Source organism: Tympanuchus pallidicinctus, unplaced genomic scaffold, assembly GCF_026119805.1.
Source record: "Tympanuchus pallidicinctus isolate F22 unplaced genomic scaffold, pur_lepc_1.0 scaffold18, whole genome shotgun sequence".
NCBI classification, from domain to species: Eukaryota; Metazoa; Chordata; class Aves; order Galliformes; family Phasianidae; genus Tympanuchus; species Tympanuchus pallidicinctus.
This window is the reverse complement of record NW_026294699.1, coordinates 14,246,613-14,265,208: the sequence shown is the minus strand read 5'-3', so window position 1 is coordinate 14,265,208 and position 18,596 is coordinate 14,246,613. Positions and strand designations below refer to the sequence as shown.

At 46.5% G+C, this 18,596-nt stretch overlaps 1 protein-coding gene and 1 long non-coding RNA gene across 6 annotated transcripts; one reads left to right on the top strand and one right to left on the bottom strand.

Moving 5' to 3' along the window:
* Positions 1-250: 250 nt before the first annotated feature.
* LITAF (lipopolysaccharide induced TNF factor) lies at positions 251-17,953 on the top strand. 5 transcript variants are annotated; one of them, XM_052679483.1, is made up of 5 exons: positions 262-436; positions 14,241-14,373; positions 15,632-15,814; positions 16,193-16,352; positions 16,844-17,953. In XM_052679483.1, the coding sequence occupies exons 3-5, from the start codon at positions 15,634-15,636 to the stop codon at positions 16,950-16,952; spliced, it is 450 nt and encodes a 149-aa protein (XP_052535443.1). In that variant the 5' UTR covers positions 262-436; positions 14,241-14,373; positions 15,632-15,633; the 3' UTR covers positions 16,953-17,953. The 5 variants fall into 5 exon arrangements, with proteins under 5 accessions (XP_052535447.1, XP_052535443.1, XP_052535444.1 ...); XM_052679484.1 differs by lacking the exon at positions 262-436 and adding an exon at positions 11,733-11,840; XM_052679486.1 differs by lacking the exon at positions 262-436 and adding an exon at positions 12,133-12,255.
* On the bottom strand, positions 8,382-11,616 carry LOC128078864 (uncharacterized). Its single transcript, XR_008205884.1, has 2 exons — positions 9,328-11,616; positions 8,382-9,134 (listed from the first exon to the last, which is right to left on the bottom strand). It is a non-coding gene; the product is annotated as an uncharacterized LOC128078864 (long non-coding RNA).
* Positions 17,954-18,596: the final 643 nt, after the last annotated feature.

The window sequence follows — 18,596 nt, the reverse complement described above, 5'->3', positions numbered from 1 at the left end:
ACTGTATTTCTCTCAGTACCTGGAAAGTATCGACAACCCAATTGTAAAGGAATCTTGCTGTGTACATACGACTCATGTTAGTGAGAGAGCAGAATTGGTCTGTAGGCAGTTTTGGAGCGACATACAGGTACATAACCTGTCCTGCAGACTGGAACTGAAGCTCTTCTCTCTTACATTTATCTTTGTCACTATCAGTACATTCAAATAGGGAAAAGGTCTCCTTATATATTGTAGGGGAATTGCTGAGTCACTGTCCTAAGCAATAATTGAGCACCTGGGGAAGGACGCAGCCCTGGGAGCACAGGTGGCAGCAATTCCAAAAACCCGGTTCCAGCCCTCCCTGCCCTCATTAAAGGGCTGGCTGCCACAAGGGAAAGGTTTCTATCTGGAGATCCCTCCTTGTGGAGTGTTTGGTGAGCCCCAGGCCTTGGGACAGGTAAGCAAACCTTTGTTGAACTGGGTGGTGACCAGCAGCCTTTGTTGGTAATTCAGAGCTGGTTCTCTGCTCTCACCTTTCCTGATACACATCTGTAGCTTGGTGGCTCTCTTTCTGGTTGTTTGCCCTCCTGTCTAGTCTTCTTGGCACGTTCTGATACTCAATGTGTTATCAGGGGAAGCCCAAACAAATCTTACATTTCTCATTTGTATATTCAAAGCGCATTTTTTACTTGGTAGCATTCAGCATAGGAGTAGCTGTTTGCTCCATGTGTCTTCTTGTGTTCTTGAGCTCAGCTGTAATAGAGCTAGAAATTCATGGTGAGATTGCTTAGGAGCTTGTTTGCATTCTTATGGGGTTTTATCAGCCTGGTTCTGCTTCCTGCAGCAGGTGCTTCCCAGGCCATAATAAGCATGCTGTATGCATCTCAGTGCACCAGTCCTGTGTGCTCACTGTGACATGCTGCCTTGCAGTGGGACATTCCTCTAAGGGAAGCCCAGTGTGATCCTTCCCCAGCGTGCCAAGAGAACAGCAATCCTTACCTCAGCCTTCGTGCCCACTTACATTGCTGTGCTTCGAATGTTTGGAGTCCTCTTGAAAATGATTCCTAAAAGGGTTCAGAATGGAAGTGCTGCTCGTTCCAAAGCACGCCGTGCAGCTGATCCCTGCAAACAGCAACCCAGAGACAATGTTTGCTGCTGTGCTCAGTGATTGGAGCTGCCAGGTGTTAGTGGAGCAGGTAGGGGTGGTTTACAGACCAAGTGGCCTTTGAGTGGTGTGAACAAAGGAGCTGGGGATGGTCTGGAAAACTGACCCCCAAGTGGTCTGTCAGTTCAGGCAGCTCTGCTCACACCTGCGCATCTCCTGGTTGTTCTGCTGGGCAAAGAGCTTTGCTGCTCGGGATCCTGGAGGGCACGATCATGAAACCAAGGTGGGAAGGTTGCATCAGAATGATCAGATCTGAATGCAGTCAGTATTTCCTGTATGATGTGGCTATTTTACCTATTAGTAGCAAGAGGACTTAAATACAGTAGTCTGATTGAAAGTAATTGTTTTAATTGTAACTAAGACCTTCAGATTAATTTGCAGCCTCGGCCTCTAAGAAGAAAAAATCTTGTGTTAGGATTTACGGGACAAACAATTGAAAACAAAGGAGAGGAAACAGCAGAACAGCAAACTGACTTACAGTTAAGCCTTCATCTTAGCTGGGCCTGGCAGCAGTACTGATAGTCTGCTCATACTGCAAAATAGAGTTAATAGTTAACTTTAGGCAGAATTGGGCTTCAGAAAAAGTCGGAGGGTAACCTTCTGAAGAGAAGGAAAAAGAGTCGTCCTTTGCTATGGCTTTGAGACTAAGATGATGGCAACCATGCAGACAGTAACTGGAAGTCTTGGGACGGATCTGATTTGCCTCAGGGGATGCAGTTGCTTTGCAGTGTGTGCTGCCATCAGGAAGGCCATAGTGTACAAAGTGTGAAATAGAGAGCAGGGGATCTTTGCTAGAAAATGTTAAGTTGTGGGGCATCTCCTTCTTTGGGGAGAGAGGTGGGGAGGGGAGGGGGGAGACATCCTCAGCTGTTACAAAGTCAGGGTGATGATGTTTGTTTCTGGGCTCAAAGCTGTGACCTCTGAAAGCATTCCAAGACAACCAAGAGAAGCAGGGCTGTGCTGGCACTGAGCTCACAACACAGCGGTGCTGGAACAGTGCAATCTTTCCTTGGGCCTGAAATAGAAGTGGAAGTAGGTCACTTCTCTTTGTTTGGGTGGATGTGAGCTCACGTGTTTATCCAATCAATGAGCCTTTTATTGAATATTTCCTGAAAATAGGGCCCATGTGAGGTTTGCTCGCAATCAACTGTCAGAAAAAAGATCTGCTGTGTGTGCTGAGGTGCGGCTGTTGGTGAGGAAGCCCGGCTGCAGCTGCCCTGCCGTGTGCTCTGTGCGATGCAGGCTGTCTGCAGTAATGCAGCAGTTAGCAGCGTGCAAAGCACCCTAGGGAAATGCACTGCTGTGTTGGTTCCTGTATTCCTTCTGTGTGTTAGGACTGTCTTCCCACTGAAGTGCTGCCTTTGTAACACTGTCAGGAGATGTGCTGTGTGACTGTGGAACTCGAGCTGTGCACAGTCCGAGTTATTCTGAGCTCCAAAATGCCCTGCTTCCTAACGGCCATCAGCTCTCAGTACATACATGATATTGATCAGCTCTTTGTTGTTATAGTTGTGCTGCAGGAAGCGAAAAATTGTGCTTAGAGGGGGGGAAAAAACACTTAGAAATATTTGCAAAAGAGAGAGTTCAGTCCTAAGTGCTTTATATTTGTTCAATTTTTCCCCTTTGGAATACATCACTGTGTTTGTTTTTAAGCCAATTAAATTTGTTTTGTTAGGCTGCTTGGAGGGAGAATGGAACCAGACTGGGCTTGGAATCCAATATGTATTGAGCTGTGTTGTTCTAATGTGCCTTTTGGTTGTGTTCCATCTACTCTGTACAGACAGTAGGTCAAACTGCAGTAACTCTGCTAATACAGATATTGTGTTACATGGAGCTTCGTGCACTTCAATCAATGTGGAAGACTTTAATTAAACCACTCTGTAATGATTCACTGGTCTCTGGAAATTCATACCATATCAAAGATAAGCTAGTAATACAAAATGCGCATTTCAAACATTCTGGTGGTCTATCTGTCAAGAAAATATTTTTGCATGATGTCTTTTAGGTGATACAATAATTACTTTGCCTTTTTGAAGAAACCTTTAAAGGTCAGCTGCATTTCCTCTTTTCTCTGTGGTCTATGCAGTGCTTAACTCCAAGTGTAGCTGCTTGCACAGCGAAGGCCAGACCCTGAGGATCTTGGGTTACATCTACAATCCTGTAAATGCCAGAATTGGAAGTACTTGGTTGCCAGCTCTTAATGCACCTCTGCTGGCATTTTATCCACCCGTTCTAAAGATTTATTTTGCCTGGATCCGCTCCAAACAAAAGCTTGGTTTTGCAGCAGCAAGTGATGCTACTATTTTCCCATAAAAAGATTCACCTGCATTTTAGGGAGCAGATATACCTAGACTGAATATTTGATGTTATCCATTTGGAAGGAAGACCCTCTGTGTTGATGTACCATGGCTGATCAACCAGTTGTGAAGTATAACTCTTGATCATTTAGGTCAGATCAGAACCACAAATAACAACCTGGGCAAGGGGAAGGAGCAGGTCTGAATTGATGTTAACCAGCCTGTGGCTGGAGGCACTCATTGCTACATTTAAACTTACTGGAGGGCAGAGGGGAGGGAGGGAGAGGAGAGGAAACCAGGCAGTGTCTGCTGCAGGTGTGCTCCTTTGGGCACGGGAGGAGGTGCCCATTCCATGGGAGCCAGGAGAGCCAGTTGGGCTCTGCAGTGTGAAAGAATGAGCTTTGCTGAGAAATGCGTTGCTCGCCGAGCAGACCTTAAAATACTTAGTGAAAATAAACAGGCAAACAACAAAATCCCAAAGCATTTTAAATACAGGTGTGGAGGAGTGAAAGATTGAATTTTCTTCATTCAGGTAGAGAAGAACTTTAAGCCTTTGTGTCCCTTCAGCCTTTCAAGGGCAATGATAATGAAGCTATTTTTATTCCTTTCCCTATCCTCATCCACTGCTCAAAATATCCCAGCCAGCTGAACACGCTCACGTTTTCTGCTTCACAGAACGTGGTGAAGAAGAGGTTGGTCTGCAGAAGGTCTGCCTGGCACTGCTCTGTGCAGGTAGCAGAGCTTTGGCACCAGTAAACACTGGCGGTGGAGTTGCTGCGTTTGCTCTGTTTCTGTTGTGCTACAAACTCTGCGGTCTTTTACAACAAAGTTTGAGAGACGTCTTTGATAAATTGCTGTGTTGTTTCTGCAGACAATAGCATCAGCCCTGCTCTGTTTTCCAGTCAGTGTGTACAGGAGCAAAGCCTTTGTCACTTGCTATTTGTGGCATGGCTAAAGATAATTGAGCCAATTAAACAGCTTGGTAATTTGTTTCTGATGGCCACAGAAGAGCTGCTCAGCATATTGAAGCTTGGTTTTTGAGGTCTAACTTTTCCAGATGCAAAAAGAAAATTAAAAATGAGGTCAGCTCATTGTGGGTAAGGCACTTTGGTGGGTTTTCAGGTCTGTAGGTTTTATACACTTCTCCACTCACAGAATTTTAAACGCATGTTTTAATGGAAGTGAGACCTCTGTTCTTAAGTGGTGCACACAGACCTGCTCTCGTTTGTGTTCTCTCCAAGAGGTCGCAGGGTGGGATGTGGGGCTGTGGCTCCTGGTGCCCACACTGCCCAGAGGGGCTGGGGTTGTGCCCAGGGATGTGCACAGCTTTGTTTGGAGCACCTCTGCAGGGCTGTGAGGGTCGGTCAGAGGCTGTTCTGAGGTACAGCTCAGCTTGCAGCAAAGAGCAGCTCTGCTCCCAGACCTTGGCAGCCTGTGCTCCAAGGGAAGCCGCTCTCAGCTCCCATTGCTCCCAGCACTGAAAAACACTGCGCTTTGGTGTCAGTTTGTTCCACCTTAGCAAATATTTTGCCTCCAAACTGTCACTGCCAGAGCTTTGTTTTTAAGGGATGTGAATGAACCACCTTCAATCTGCTGCGTTGCCACAGGTGTGGGAACTCCTCGCATGCAACAGGAGATGTCCCTGCAGCTCTCAGCCCTGCTGTGTGGGGCAGGGAGGCCGTGTCTGTGACCACCTGTATGCAGCGTTCTGTGTAAGGGCGTGAGGAGCTGTGGGGATGCAGCAGATCGTGTAATGCTAAAAGACTCTGTTGAGTGTTTTTTACTAAGCCATCAAATGTATGATTGCTGATAATAGCTCTGCTGCTTAGCATTGACTCTTTGTAATGCATTTACACCCTCACCATGGGGTGCTCACACAGCCGTCAGTGCCGATTGCTCACAGAGCTTCAGTTGCTTCCCTCAGCCTGTGCCCTCCTCCTCCACAGAAGCTTCAGCTTATCAGCACTGATACCACGTTGTGCAGCACCTGCATGCAACCTGTGCTGTGCCAGTCATCTCCTGCTGGAGAGGAAAGCATCCGTCGCTTGTTCCTCTTTTATCTGCTGACATGAGGAGAAAAATGGGAAGGTAGCAACAAAAATTATTCAGTGTTTGCCTTTAGATAAAATCCTTCTGCTCCTTTTGTCCTTTGAAATGTTCCAGGTTGGGCAAAGCAATTTTCTGAGTAAACTGACTGCAATAATTTAAATTGAATAGTAATTACTTTTTCTATCCTTCCCATATGTCCTTGCTCTCCATGCAAAGAGAGGTTTTCTATCACTGGTGGACCTATCCAAAATCTGATTTTTGGAATCAAGTAGTAAATAATTTGCTCAGAAATCTGTGTGCAAGACAGAAGTAAATAGGCTGTACTAACAAAGCTGTCAAAAGCTGAGCAGTTCTGATGAGTTCAGGGGATTGGTTGTGCACACTTCTATGTTTGTGATGATCTCCCACAGAAGACTGAATTGGAAAAATGAAGATTATTTCACTGCTGACTCAGCAGCCGAGGCCCCAGTGCAGATTTTGTAAGAGCAATAAATGTCCCAAGGTTTAGTAAGGAGGGCAGGGAGGGGTTTGGCCATGTGAGCAGAGCTGGGGGGCTCTGGATCATTTCTGCCTGTTGTACATTTCCAAGGACAGTGTGAGAAATTCTCCAGAATCAAACACACCTTTATCAGAAGAGAAACGTGTTTGGTTCCATCACACAACTGTTGTGTACAGGGAAAACTCCAGATTGCAGGCAAGAATGAAAGTTTAGAAATGATTCCCAATTTAGTGGTGTTTTGCAAAAAAAAATGTTTTTTTTTTTTAATGGATTTTCATAGAGTCAAAATTTCTGCAATCTTGCAGAAGCTCCAAGCTGTTTCTCCAGTTTCCCAACCATGATCTCCACATTCAGTCAGCAGTGCTTGAGTGGGAATCCTGTGGTGTCACTCGAATGATTCCAGTGCTGTGCAGGTTGCTGTAACTGCGCTGACATTCGCTTCCCACAAGTGCTGTGGTAGTAAATGGGGTTCTTGGTTTTGCATGGCTGTTGGAAGGGCACCCAATGTCACAGCAGCCTGTGATCCAGAGCTGCAGCTGAGCGTCGCACAGCGATTTAAAAATAATAATTTAAGCAGTGCATTGAATGAGGCAGCACATAGCAGGGTCAGATCGAGAACTGAATGTGCAGCCACCAAGGGCTGTGGACATGGGGAAACAGAAATTGGAAACTGTCAGCAGCCAATTGCCAATAGAGTTAACATTAAATAGAAACAATTTCATGAAAGTGAAGGTCTGATCAGCAGCTAACTGCACTGTGCAGATTTTCCAGCAGGAATTATGCTACCAGCACTTAGAGCTGCTGGGGAAGGAGGAAGATGGCAGCTCATTGCACATCTGCCATTCCTGGGCAGCCTGGTCTGGTGTTAAATCGGGAGGTTGGTGGCCCTGCATGTAGCAGGGGGTTGGAGATTCATGATCCTTGAAGTCCCTTCCAACCGTGGCCGTTCTGTGATTTTAGGGCCTTTCTGGGGGGGTTCAGCTGCAGGTACGGCCACCTCCACTCTCTCCACTGTGCTGCAGGAGGTGCTGCCACCTCATTAAAGTCTGTGCATGAAAACAGGGATGGAAGTCTTCATTTGTTTGTGAGGTGGAGAGGTGTTATTCCTCAGCTCTTCTTCCTAGGGCTGCATTTTATACAGCTGGGGGAGTGTGCTCAGATAAGAGATTTTGCCCCAGGAGCGGCAGCCCGCAATGTCTCAGGTATGGGAATGAAAGGAGCAAGAGGAATTAAGTTCAGTTTTAGTGTCATGCTGTAATTGCTGGTAGCTGTTGTACATTTCTATTTAGGCAAAAAAAAAAAAAAGAGAGAGAGAGTGATGGGAGTTCTGCCATCCTGGCAGAGCCATGAGAAAACTATCCTTCAGCTCACGGGGAATTTGTATCATCTGGAAAGAATCTGTCTGTAAAAGTGCAATAGTGGCAATAACGACAAGAAAGGAGCATAGATAATACTGAAGATGATCCTGTTGTGCAGCAAGGCCGGTAGGTGTGAGCAACCACAGAGAGCTCTTGTAGCTGGGGAAAACAAATGCCATGCAATTTGGAAAGGATGCAGGAATCTGCTTTAAGAGTAGTGCATGCAGGAAGGAAATAGAAAGGAAGGAAACTGGTGTACTTATCCATTAAAACATTGTCTGTCCTAATGCATCTTTTCTGCTTATAAATGGCATTTCATGCCTTAAAAAGTACTCTAGTTTTTGTATGCATGTATGAGAAATATAATTGCATAAATCATATGTATAGGATATAAAGCTGCTGAGGGGCTTAGAGATGGCTAGGGGTGTTCTAGCTTTAAGGAACAACTGATGCAACTTCCATCCCTGCATACGAGTGATTTTTAAATTGACCTTTTTCCTTTCTTGCCACAAGTCACACTGGTGCATAACGGGCTGTCCGTAATGTTTGCTCGAACCGCCGTCCCATAAAACCAACAAAAGGACGCCCGTGTTCTTTTCTACCCGTCCGCCTCGCCCTGCAGCTGTGAGCTTGGCTTTCCACGGGGTTTGCTGAGGTCGGCTTTAGGGGCCCTGTGCGTGAAGCTCACCCCGTTCGTTCGGTGATGGTAGGGCGCAGTGCAGGAGCTTCGGTGAAGGATTTCAGCTCGGTGCGGCGCTGCGAGGCCAACGCGCGCCATCTCATGGCCGAGGCGTGGTGCGTCTGAATCCTTGGGGCAAACACTTGAAGATCATTCCGTGTGCACGCGTGCGTGGCATGAAATTGGTTGGCAGTGCAGTATGTGAAATAGTACGAGTTAGTGGCTGACTGCAAACAGTCCCTCTTCTGGGACGCTGATTTTGTGATGGCAGTTATTTGGGTTTGCTTTGTGCCCCTGCTTTTGAGGAAGCAGAAATGTTTGCTAGAATATGAACTGCACGCTACCAGGTGTAGTATTAATGTAAAATTCTTTATTATGTTCTTCATAATTAATTTTAAATTATTAAATTTCAATTAATGATGTAGAATTGATGGAAGCAATTCATTAACGTAAGTCAGGACGTTAAAGTCCTCGTATTGGCTTTGGGTGGATTTAGCAGTGCTGTAATTACCCATTCCAGTCCCAGAGGAACGTTTCAGTTTCCAAGTAGCCGTGCTGCTTCTCTGTTTCCTGTAACAAACCCATGAATGTTCCAGCCCTTCCCAGGAACGGCACCCAGCACATTACCAACTGCAGAGAAGGGAACAAATCTTTTCCCTTAGCAGTCATGCTAACCCAGCATGTACAGTGAGGAGGGTGCAAGCTTGGAAGAGAAGGAACATTTTCATCCCCTTGGCTTCCAGTACCAGGAGAAGTGAAAAAGACACTGGAAGAAAATAGGAATTGAGAAATAAGATTTATGCAAGATAACGTGTCTGAGAGCTGACTTGAAGACATCACTTCTCTTATCTGTCACATGAGGGGGCTTCTTGCCTTGTTTCCCTACAGTTCCCATGCTGGTAGAATCACAAAGTCATGAAGTATCTCTTATGAAAGTTTTTGAAGCCAAGGGTGCTTTTGTGGCTCTCCGTTCCTTTTCTCCCTGGGCCATGCACAGAACTTATCTGGGGATATCTGATGTTATTAAAGCCCAAATGTGCACCGCAGAGCAGTGAGCACTGAAGGTACCTGGCTTCATGGCAGCCCTCAAACCCCAGCCCTGAGTTTCCTGGAAGGAAAAGGACGAGATAGGAAGAGATTTAGGTTTACTTAAACAGTTACGTAAATGGTTGGCAAAACAGAGGAGTATTTACATTGGCATTGCACATTAAATAATATTAAAAGGAACTTAGCTCACAGAGGAGCTAAATGAGCTATGATTTTCATAGGAAAGATTTACAATTGGCAGAATCAGTGCTTACCTCTATCAGTTTAATTAAAATTCAGTGTCTGTGTTGTGAGGCAGCCAGCATTGCCCTGGGCAGAAGCTGCTCTTTGATTAAGGCCCGTCTGATGTTATGAGTGCAAGTACTTTGTCTTTTATCAGCACTGATCCCCTCTGGAAGTTCATGCCCTGGGACTTGGAGGGACGCCTTCCCCAGCCCGTGCTTGGAGCAGTGAATGATGTAGGAAGGATTGTTTTGGAGGTTTGGGTTGGTTTGGTTCGTTACTTTGAACTTAAATCTTCCAAAGTATTTCCTGTCTTCAGCACTGCACTTCTAGATGGCACTGTTGCTTTGTTTTTGTTTCCCAACCTTATCAAGCTTACCTGTTCCTACCTTAAAATATTTGTGTTCTGAAAAGCAAACCTATGAATGGCTTAAATGTTAGCTGTTGTGTGGGACAGGATATTGACTGACAATTGCAATTACAAAATGACTGACTGTATTCTTCTTGTATTAAATGTTCATACTGCATTGCCTTGACAAATTCATATATGCAAAATGACCACCAAAAAAAATTGTGTGTGCAACCCTTTTGATTTCCAGGCAGGAAAAAGCTGACTTCTGATTCCCAGCTTCAAGTTGTTACTTTGGTGGAAACTCACTGACGCAAAGGCTGATAAATCATCTATGCAGAGTTCTTTTTTGAGATTAAACTGACATCTGCTGGTGTCCCGTCATAAAATACCTGCAATTAACGTGATGACAAAGCACATACAGTACTGTGTGTACATCCGTGACTCATGGTGCTGTTGTATGACACGGTAGGGTGGAGAAAAGCATTGACAGCCAAATACAGAGCGTGGGGCTGCTGGGCACCTCCCTCCATCAGAAAGGAGACTGGGGGGAGCTCTCACGGGATGCTGCTTTTGAACCTACTTCCATTTTCTGAAATTGCCATGTGGCCTTTCTTCTCTCTCTTTAACAAGGTGTATTTATCATCTTAGAGCACAGCTCATACAGCAGGGGAGCTCAGCAAGATTTGTCTTCATTTCTGGCCTGTTCCCTCCTGCATGGAGCTGGGAGTTGGAGTCTGGTCTTTGAGGGTCCCTTCCAACTCAGGATATTCTGTGACAGCGGGGGAGGACAGCATGAAACAAAACAGAGTAATAATTTTGGGTCCCCACAGAAGGGGAAAAGTTTTAGCAGGAGACAGGCTGTGAGGAGATGTAAGCAACACGTGACACAGAGTAAGAAGGTGTTCAGGTGCAGCTCGTGCCTTCCTTCACCCCAGGAGGTGCGTTCAGTCCTGGCTTCTCTCTGCTGTGGCTTCTCGGCTGCTCACACCCACCTGGCAAAGGAAATCTAGTTCCAAAGAGCACAAAGTTATTCCGATTTTAACACATCTGGGGATCACACATCATGATGTGATCATATGATAAATATCATCATGGGATTTCTTAACAGTGGTGGAAAGTCATTCATCTCTAAGTCACATTTACTTTTGGGTTCAAATGCTAAGAAGTAAGAAGGACTGAATGTAGCCGAATCAAAGCAGAAGTAAACCCATCACACGTTTCTTTCCCTTTCCCCTCCTCTTCTTTCCCAGAATATTCACAGTGCCCTCACACTTCAGCATCTGATGCAAACCTGTGTACAAATACCTGTAGCCAATTCTGTAGATTGCTCTGACTGCAGAGTTCACCTCTTGTCACTTGGATTGCGAACGCCTTTTGTCCTGTCCCTGGCGCTGGGACGACTTGAATTGAAGCTTTCTGTGTGTTTCTTGAGGTGAGGTCCAAGAGAGGATTTATGCTCGAAAATAGAACTTCAGTGGATTTTTAGATACTTTCAGCCAAAAACCTGAACAAAGTCCCTGCTGAGCCCTTCCAGTCCAAAGCAGATTAAAGCTCTCAATGACAAATCTGGCCAACTGGCTCACTTCAGCTACGGCAGGGAAGCAGTGCTCTTTGAATCCCACACTGTGATCTGCCCGGTGATCATTTTCTGCTTTATTTCGTGCGTTCGGTTGGATGGAGAAAGGAGCAACGTGTTGCAAGTTTCCAGAGGCTGAATCCAATGGATTGCCTGTAAGAGCCCTCGTTAAAGTCACTGTGTCTGCTGGGAGGCTTCGATAGTTTGTTTTGTTGCGTGCAGCGTTGGTTGAAGTAACCGGACCTGGTTACAAAGGCGTGCCTTGGAGTTAAGGGGAGCCCCTTCTTCTCCTCGCTCTCAGAAACGCGCGCTCCGCCACTGCTGCTGACAGGGAAGCGGGCGATCGCTGTTTTCAGTTCGGGTGCCCCGAGGCAGAAAGCTGCAGGAGCCGCACGGCGCGGTGCTCGGGTCGGCTCTGCTCTGCTCTGCAGCAGCGGGCGGCACGAGGTGCTGCGCCCCGAGCACCGTCAGAAACGCTTCGTCCGCGCGAGTGCCGGGCCGGGGGTGTCCCGGCTGCCGCGATTCGTCCGAGCAAACGGGGAGGGGAAAGGGACGGGACAAACGCTACGGGGCGGAGGTTCGGGAGAGCGGGGCTGACACGGATCCTCTGTGGGGCGGTAAGGGCCGAGGGCGTCGCCCGGAGTCTCGCTGCGTCGGGTCGGGTCGGGTCGGCTCCGTCCCTTTTTCGGAGAGTTCAGACGACGGACCCGGGCCGGAGCGCAGCGCGGAGCCCCTGCGGAGTCGCCCCGTCCGGCCGTCTCGGCAACCCGTCGGTCGTTCCGCACGACCGAGGCCGGCGGCAGCGACCCCGGGGCGGCGGGGGCCGCGGCCGAGCACCTGCGGGGGGAGCGGAGCGCGTGCGGCGGGCGGCCGGGCTGCAGAGCGGAGACGTCCGGCCGCGGGGAGCCAACGCCGCGCTCTCCTGCCGCGCCTCTGCTGAGAACGGGCTGCTCGGCGCAACCCGCCGCGGCTCTCTGTGCCAAAGAGCCCGTCTGAGAAACGCGCGCCGCTTTCAGCTCTCGGGCGGGGGAGGTAAGGGCTGCGCTCCGTCCTCGGGTGACTCGGGTGTCCGAGCGGGACACGGCTGCCGCTGCCTTTTGTTTCATGCCTGCCGCCTTGTGTTTAATGCCTTTTGTTTAACGCCTTTTGTTTCATGCCTGTCGCTTTTTGTTTAATGCCTTATGTTTCATGCCTGCCGTCTAACCCCGGCGCACCTGAACGCGGTCGCGCTGCGAGCTGCCGGGCTCAGCTGCTGCTCGCAGTGCCGGAAAGCAGCCCGGGCTCTTGCGAGGGGAGAAGAGAAACATAAAGCTTGAAATAGAGAAATAGGGAAGTTCCAGCTTCCCTAAGAGAAAGGGAAAGATGACGATGCACTGATATGGCCGGCCTGGGTTTGGAAATCTGTTCTTTGAGGAAGAAAACTAAGAGGCTCTGCTGCCCGGAGGCTGCACGAAATGGAGGCAAATCTCATCACCAACTTCACGTCCTCACCGAATAACGTTCCTCGAGTGAAAAATCCCGCAGACGCTGAGTGCCAAAGCAATACGAGAGGTTTTGCAGCCTGGATAACGAGGCGGGTCGTTCCCTCCTCTTTCTCCTGATCGCAGGCTTCTTTCGGGGACAGCCGGCCGTGCCGGACGCGCTGTGCTCCGGGGCGGCACTGAGAGCTGAAACCCTTCTTTGAGCTGCTCTGAGGGGACGAAGGCAGCAAAGCGGTGCATGGGGCTGGGCTGCAGTTACTGCGAGAAGAGCCTGTCTTGTAATCCTACAGCTTTTTCGTTCTTGTGTGTGTTCACTTGTTTTATTAATGAACCGCCGCTTCGATAAATGTCAGAGGGACTGATACTCGGTTTTGTTTTTGTACTCTTTGTTGTAATACTTCATAGTTGTCTGTGCTCCAGAATCACTACTTCTTTCCTTAAAAAACAAAGGAGGAGAGGGAGATGAGAGTCACGGCCATCAGTGTGGGGCACTGGTTTCACACTGCTGCATGGGCTTTTAGTTCAGGATTAACCTGGGGGAGAAGGAAAGTGTTTGAATTAACAAAGTGCAAAATTAGCAAAAACTGCTGTGCATTTCTGACCTTTGCTAAATATACAACAGTTCTAGAAGCTTTTCATTCCCTGAAATGTAATGTGGCTTTAGTGCCATCACAGAAGTGTCAAAGTGCTGTGCTGCACTCTCCAATGGGTGGGAGAATATTCTGTTGGTAGAATTTGTTGCTTTGTTGCTTCCTGGTCTCCAGCTAGCATAAGTACCTCATCTAGTGTGCTGGTTTAGCTCCAGCAGCAGTTTGTGAATGCTGTATCCTTACCAGACGTTTTCCTCTGTTTATGCCGACGTTTTCTGCTTTGTTTGTGGAGCAGCAGAGCTCTGAAGTGAGGGATGTACAGAGAAAAGTGCTTTGTGTCCTGCAGGTGTTGTTCTGCCTCAGCGTGTGCTTGTAATGCAGGTGGTTTGAGCTGGGAAAGCGTGAGCAGATTTAGGAGTCCGTTCTCTCAAGGAAGAATCGCAAGCAAAAAGAAAAATCTGGGGGAGGGAGCCGGTGCTTCTGCTGTTTGTTAATCCTTCTCTGGAGCCTGGTGACTCACCTGCCCAATGTTAGTGCAGCTGGGCACAGTGTGCCGATGGCCGCCTTGTGGTGTGCTTGGAACACAGGAGGTTTTATGAAAAGTAGAAAAGTGAAGTGGGATGGGCAGCTGAAACCATTGGTCCTTGTCCTGCTGCATGCATTTCTGGAGGCTTGAAGGGGAAGGGTTGTGAGAGTCAGGGTGCAGAAGCAAGAACTGCTCAGTTCTTCTCCGTACTGGGTGGTTTTTGGATCTGAAACTCCCAGATGTATGTGGAAATTCTTGTGTATCCAAGTGAAGTTCTGGTCCTGCATTTAGTTTGTGCACTGGTCATTCACTGTTTGCGTATCGTGTTTCGTCAGTAAGTTGCACGTATGCAAACCAGTAGGTTGACCTTCTGGCATTGTTTACTTCCTTGTTACGTCTTATCCTTGTTTTTCCTTACAGCCCAGTATTTGCCACCATCTTCCCTTTTGAAGCATTTGGAAGCAGCAATTGAGAGTGGGCTTTAAGAAGACAGAACTTGGGGGCTGTTTCTGCCTCTGCCATCAGCTCTTTTGTGCCTGTTTATTTCAGTCGCGTAAGTTCAGATTATCTTTTAATTAGTGAATTAGTGCCCTTTCATACAATCACAAAATAGCTTGAGTTGGAAGGAACCCATGAAGCATCCAGCTTCTGCTTGGCTCAGTTCCCCTGATTTAAGCCAGCTTTAAGCCATTAGATAGTTTACTGTCTGTCTTCAGCTACTCATCACATGACGTATGTCCTTGCATAAACAGTTGGGTACGGTTTGTGAATTTGTTGGAAATTCATCTCAGTCCCACGTGGGGCCCATTAAACTCAATTTTGTTTTGATCCGATGTTGGTTTGTGATCTTAACTTTTTCTCTCCTTTGCATTCAGGTGTTATACATTGGTTGCTCTTTCCAGGCAGCTGTGTATCAATGGCATTTTAGATGAGAGTATCTGAAACATACCATGATTAAGGGTATAAGCTGCTCTGCACTTATTTGCAGTGAGCAAAATACAAATGGAAACTGTGAAAAGTCTATCAGTGCCTTTTTGGGGTTGCACAGAGAATGTAACACATTGCTGACTCAGGCTGTGAGTCTTGCCTGAAATAAAATGCTGACCATACTTCCTGGAATGTCCCTCTGACGTCTGTTTTCTAATCTTAGGTTAATACTTATTGGGAAAAGGCAATGGTTAGCAAGCCTCTATTCTGTAATAAAGTAATCGTTGATAAAGTTGTGTTTTGCATTGATTGAAACATGGGTAAGCAGCAAAAATGATACATTTACTACTTGATTGAGTTGTAAAAGATTTGAATTGAGCTGGACGTGCTTAGTCGTTTGGGGTTTCTTTTCCCTTCAGTATAAGCACTTGTTTATTTCTAATTGCAGCAAAGATCAGTGTTCTATTTTAATTATTTGTTCTTCACCACAAACGAGGCTCATGTTAGTCAGCAAACACTGTGCAGTCCATCGTATTTCTTGCTTGTGGAGGAGACTGAGCACATCTGAAGTACAGTTCTGGAGAACTGGGAGAAACTGCCAGACAGCTCAGCACAGTAATAAGGGCACAGCATGTCCTGGCTGTGGCATTTTTAGTTTGTGAGGGAAAGATGTATAAAAACTGTGAAGAGATAAAGAGAAGGAAAAAAACAACAATACTATTGACTTCAACTTTTATGTTTTGTCTTTCTGATGGCATTAAAAACAGTTTGTGCTGTGAAACGTGCATTTTGATCTAGTTACTTCCTGCTGTTTGTCCGAAACAAGTTGCTGCTTTCTCTAAATAAGTTCTTCTGTTATGACATTCTTTTCTGTTATGTTCTAGATATGATGTCTGCTCCTAGTGGCTTTCCTGCCCCATCTGCACCACCTTCATATGAAGAGACAGTAGGAATCAATGTGAACTATCCTCATCCCTACCCTGTCCCAGATCCTGGCCTCAGACCAGGTGGGAAGGGAGTGAACCCTCCCCAGTACCCAGAACAGCCCATGCCAACAAGTAGCCCTGGTAAGCCTGAAGCTTGACTGTACCACATTAAAGAGGAGTCAGGTTGTTGTCAGAAGTGCTGTGCAGAAACTGAAGGACTGTGGCTGACGGGTGTTTCCTACCTAACTAGGAAATAAGATCAAGCAAGTCTCACAATACATACAGAGCAAAATGACATAAATTACATGCTTTGCCTTTCTGCAGTTTTTAATACAGACCTATTCTTATATTCTATGTGTTCTGCATTAGGAAACATCATGGTGATTTCTTTGTCACTGTGCATTTCAGTGCTCTGAGCCTCAAGTATTTCAGAACAGCGGCTGATTGCAGTTCAGAGGAAGCTGGTTATCTTTTCTTCCTCATTTACCCACTGAATAAACAAAATGTTTCTTTGTTCAGTTACAGTTCAGACGGTGTATGTGCACCAACCAGTAGTGGTGTTCTATGACCGCCCAGTTCAGATGAGTTGCCCTTCCTGCAACCAGGTGATCGTGACACGTCTCTGCTATGAGCCAGGAGCATTGACTTGGCTGTCATGTGGTGGCCTCTGCCTGCTGGGGTAGGTCGATTCATTTGCACTTCACTTTTTTTCCTCTTGTGTGACCTTTTAGAGCCTTCAGCAGTAGTAAAGCCTTGTAGTCTCAGCTTTGTTGCTTTCTCATTCTGACCCTTGGTGGTTTGAAGAGATGGCGTTGGCTGGAAGCCCTGCAGGGCCTTGCAGCAGGTTGATAACACCTAGCTCTGCAGGCACCTGTGTTCGTCTTAAAGCTTTGTGGCACCAGTTTTACGGATGGCTTTGGTAGGAAAGTTTAAGGAAGTGTTTTTTGTCCTTGACAGAAATGTGGTTTGATGATCTTGTGTATGTTACAAGTGGTAAAGCACTATGGTCAGCGTGCTGATGCCGGATCTAACAGCAGAGGAAAGGCTGCTGGGACCAGGACTTGAGCATTAACAGTTAAACTCCCAGTGCCCCTCATGATGTTATGATGTGGAATACCGAAAACCAAAAATCATAAAACCTTGACAGGCGTTGTGTTTTTTTCCTTGCAGGTGCATAGCTGGCTGTTGCTTAATTCCATTTTGCGTTGATGCTCTGAAAGATGTGGAACACTTCTGTCCGAATTGCAATGCCCATGTTGGTTCTTACAAACGTCTATAGGCAGTGTGTAAGCACTAAGAGTTGGTTGGCACCTCTCTGAGCCCTTACTGAAGCTTAATGGAGGCTTCATAGTTTTTTTTCTGTCCTGTCACTGGAAACCAATAAAAATTGATGTTTGTTGCCAGATTGTTTGAATAAGAATTTGCTAAGAATTGATGATTCTGACTTAGGTCTTTTTAGGGCTCGATGGACTGCTCAGTCCTGCACCAGGTGGTGGCTGCTAATTGTTTGCCCCTTTCTGCCTTATGCAAAACAGGTTGCTGATGTTGGTCCAGTTAATCTTAACTCAATTGTGTTGCACACTCTTTGCTTGCTTTACAGTCTTGGCACAGACCACAAGGAGAATGTCTGTAGAGGACTGCATAGCCTCGTGCTTGGTGTTGATGCTAGTGCAACAGCAAAGTTCACAAACTGGCAGGCAATTGCTTGCCTCTCACGCAGGAGCCCCTCTGACGAAGGAAGCAACTTGGTCCCCAGTGTTATCAGTTGGATACTTTTTTATGAGTACTAAAATTAACTTCAAAACTTTCTGTGAAAGACAATCAAACTTAGAGGCTTCTTCCTTTTTGGAAGCTGCGTTACCAAATGGGCAACTCAGGCTCTTGTGCATCACTGGTGATTGAATGTAGTACCCGAATTTCCTTGCTAATTTTCAGTCTACTTGTATCTTTACCTTGCAGTAGAGTTGCCTACTCAGAAATTATTAATAGATATTTCTTCATTTTTTTCTTTCTTACTGCTGATTTATTAGACTCATTTTCCAAATAAAAGGTAACTTCTGTTCTCAGAAACCTAAGCTGTATGTGATGGTGAACACAAAAATTAAAGTGACACTGAAGGTTGAAGAATTTAAAAAATGGTAGACGTGGTCTGAATATCCTCTGAGTTCATGTGGGTGACAGCTGTGTGGAGCCAGCAGCCAGGTGTTGGGGCAAAGCTGCGATGCTGACGTTGTGTTCATCTCTGTAAAGGCCACAAATAAATATGGATTTAAAAATGCATTTATTGTTTTTTCCTGATGCGCCTCCTACAAATATTTGGTATATGGTAACTTTTCAGAAATCTTTCAGTGCTTCATTTTTGAAATCTCTGAGTTCTGTGGGTCACAGATGCAATGGCTGGGCCTCATTAATTAGTCCTTGTAAATTACTGTTGCTTGTGGGTCAGCTTGCAGATGGTTTAAGATGTGTGTCTGTTCATGTGTCCCTGCAGCTACAGCTGGCAAGGGGCTGATGGAGAGAAAGAGGTGCTTCTTCTGTAGCTTTCTGTTCTGGGTGTGCTCACGTTTCCTGTCGGCTCCCCAGTGATGGGTTTGGTGTTCTCTAAGGCTCTGGGTGGTGCTGCTTTGAAGCTTCTTTGAATTCTCTGACTACGCTGTCACTGATTCTCACATACGCAAATCGTGCCTTACTGTAAAGCCATCTTTTCCCTTGGATTTCACAAAAAATGTTCTTGTCAGTTTACCACCAGAGTAAGACAGGAAGTAAAGAAGCTCCCCCATACGAAGTGCTGGGAAAATCCGAGGTGGGAGTACCATGATTTAGAAGAGCCCTGAACAAAAAAAAACCAAGAGTGGGCTCTTTGGCTTTGTGCACACAGTCAATTGCATCTCTTTAAATTGCTCTTACGGACTGAGAACGAGAC

Coding starts and splice junctions, on each gene's coding strand:
- LITAF (XM_052679487.1), top strand. CDS start 15,634: ATGATGTCTGCTCCTAGTGGCTTTCCTGCCCCATCTGCACCACCTTCA. Junction 15,815..16,192: donor CATGCCAACAAGTAGCCCTG/GTAAGCCTGAAG, acceptor TTCTTTGTTCAG/TTACAGTTCAGACGGTGTAT. Junction 16,353..16,843: donor GGTGGCCTCTGCCTGCTGGG/GTAGGTCGATTC, acceptor TTTTCCTTGCAG/GTGCATAGCTGGCTGTTGCT.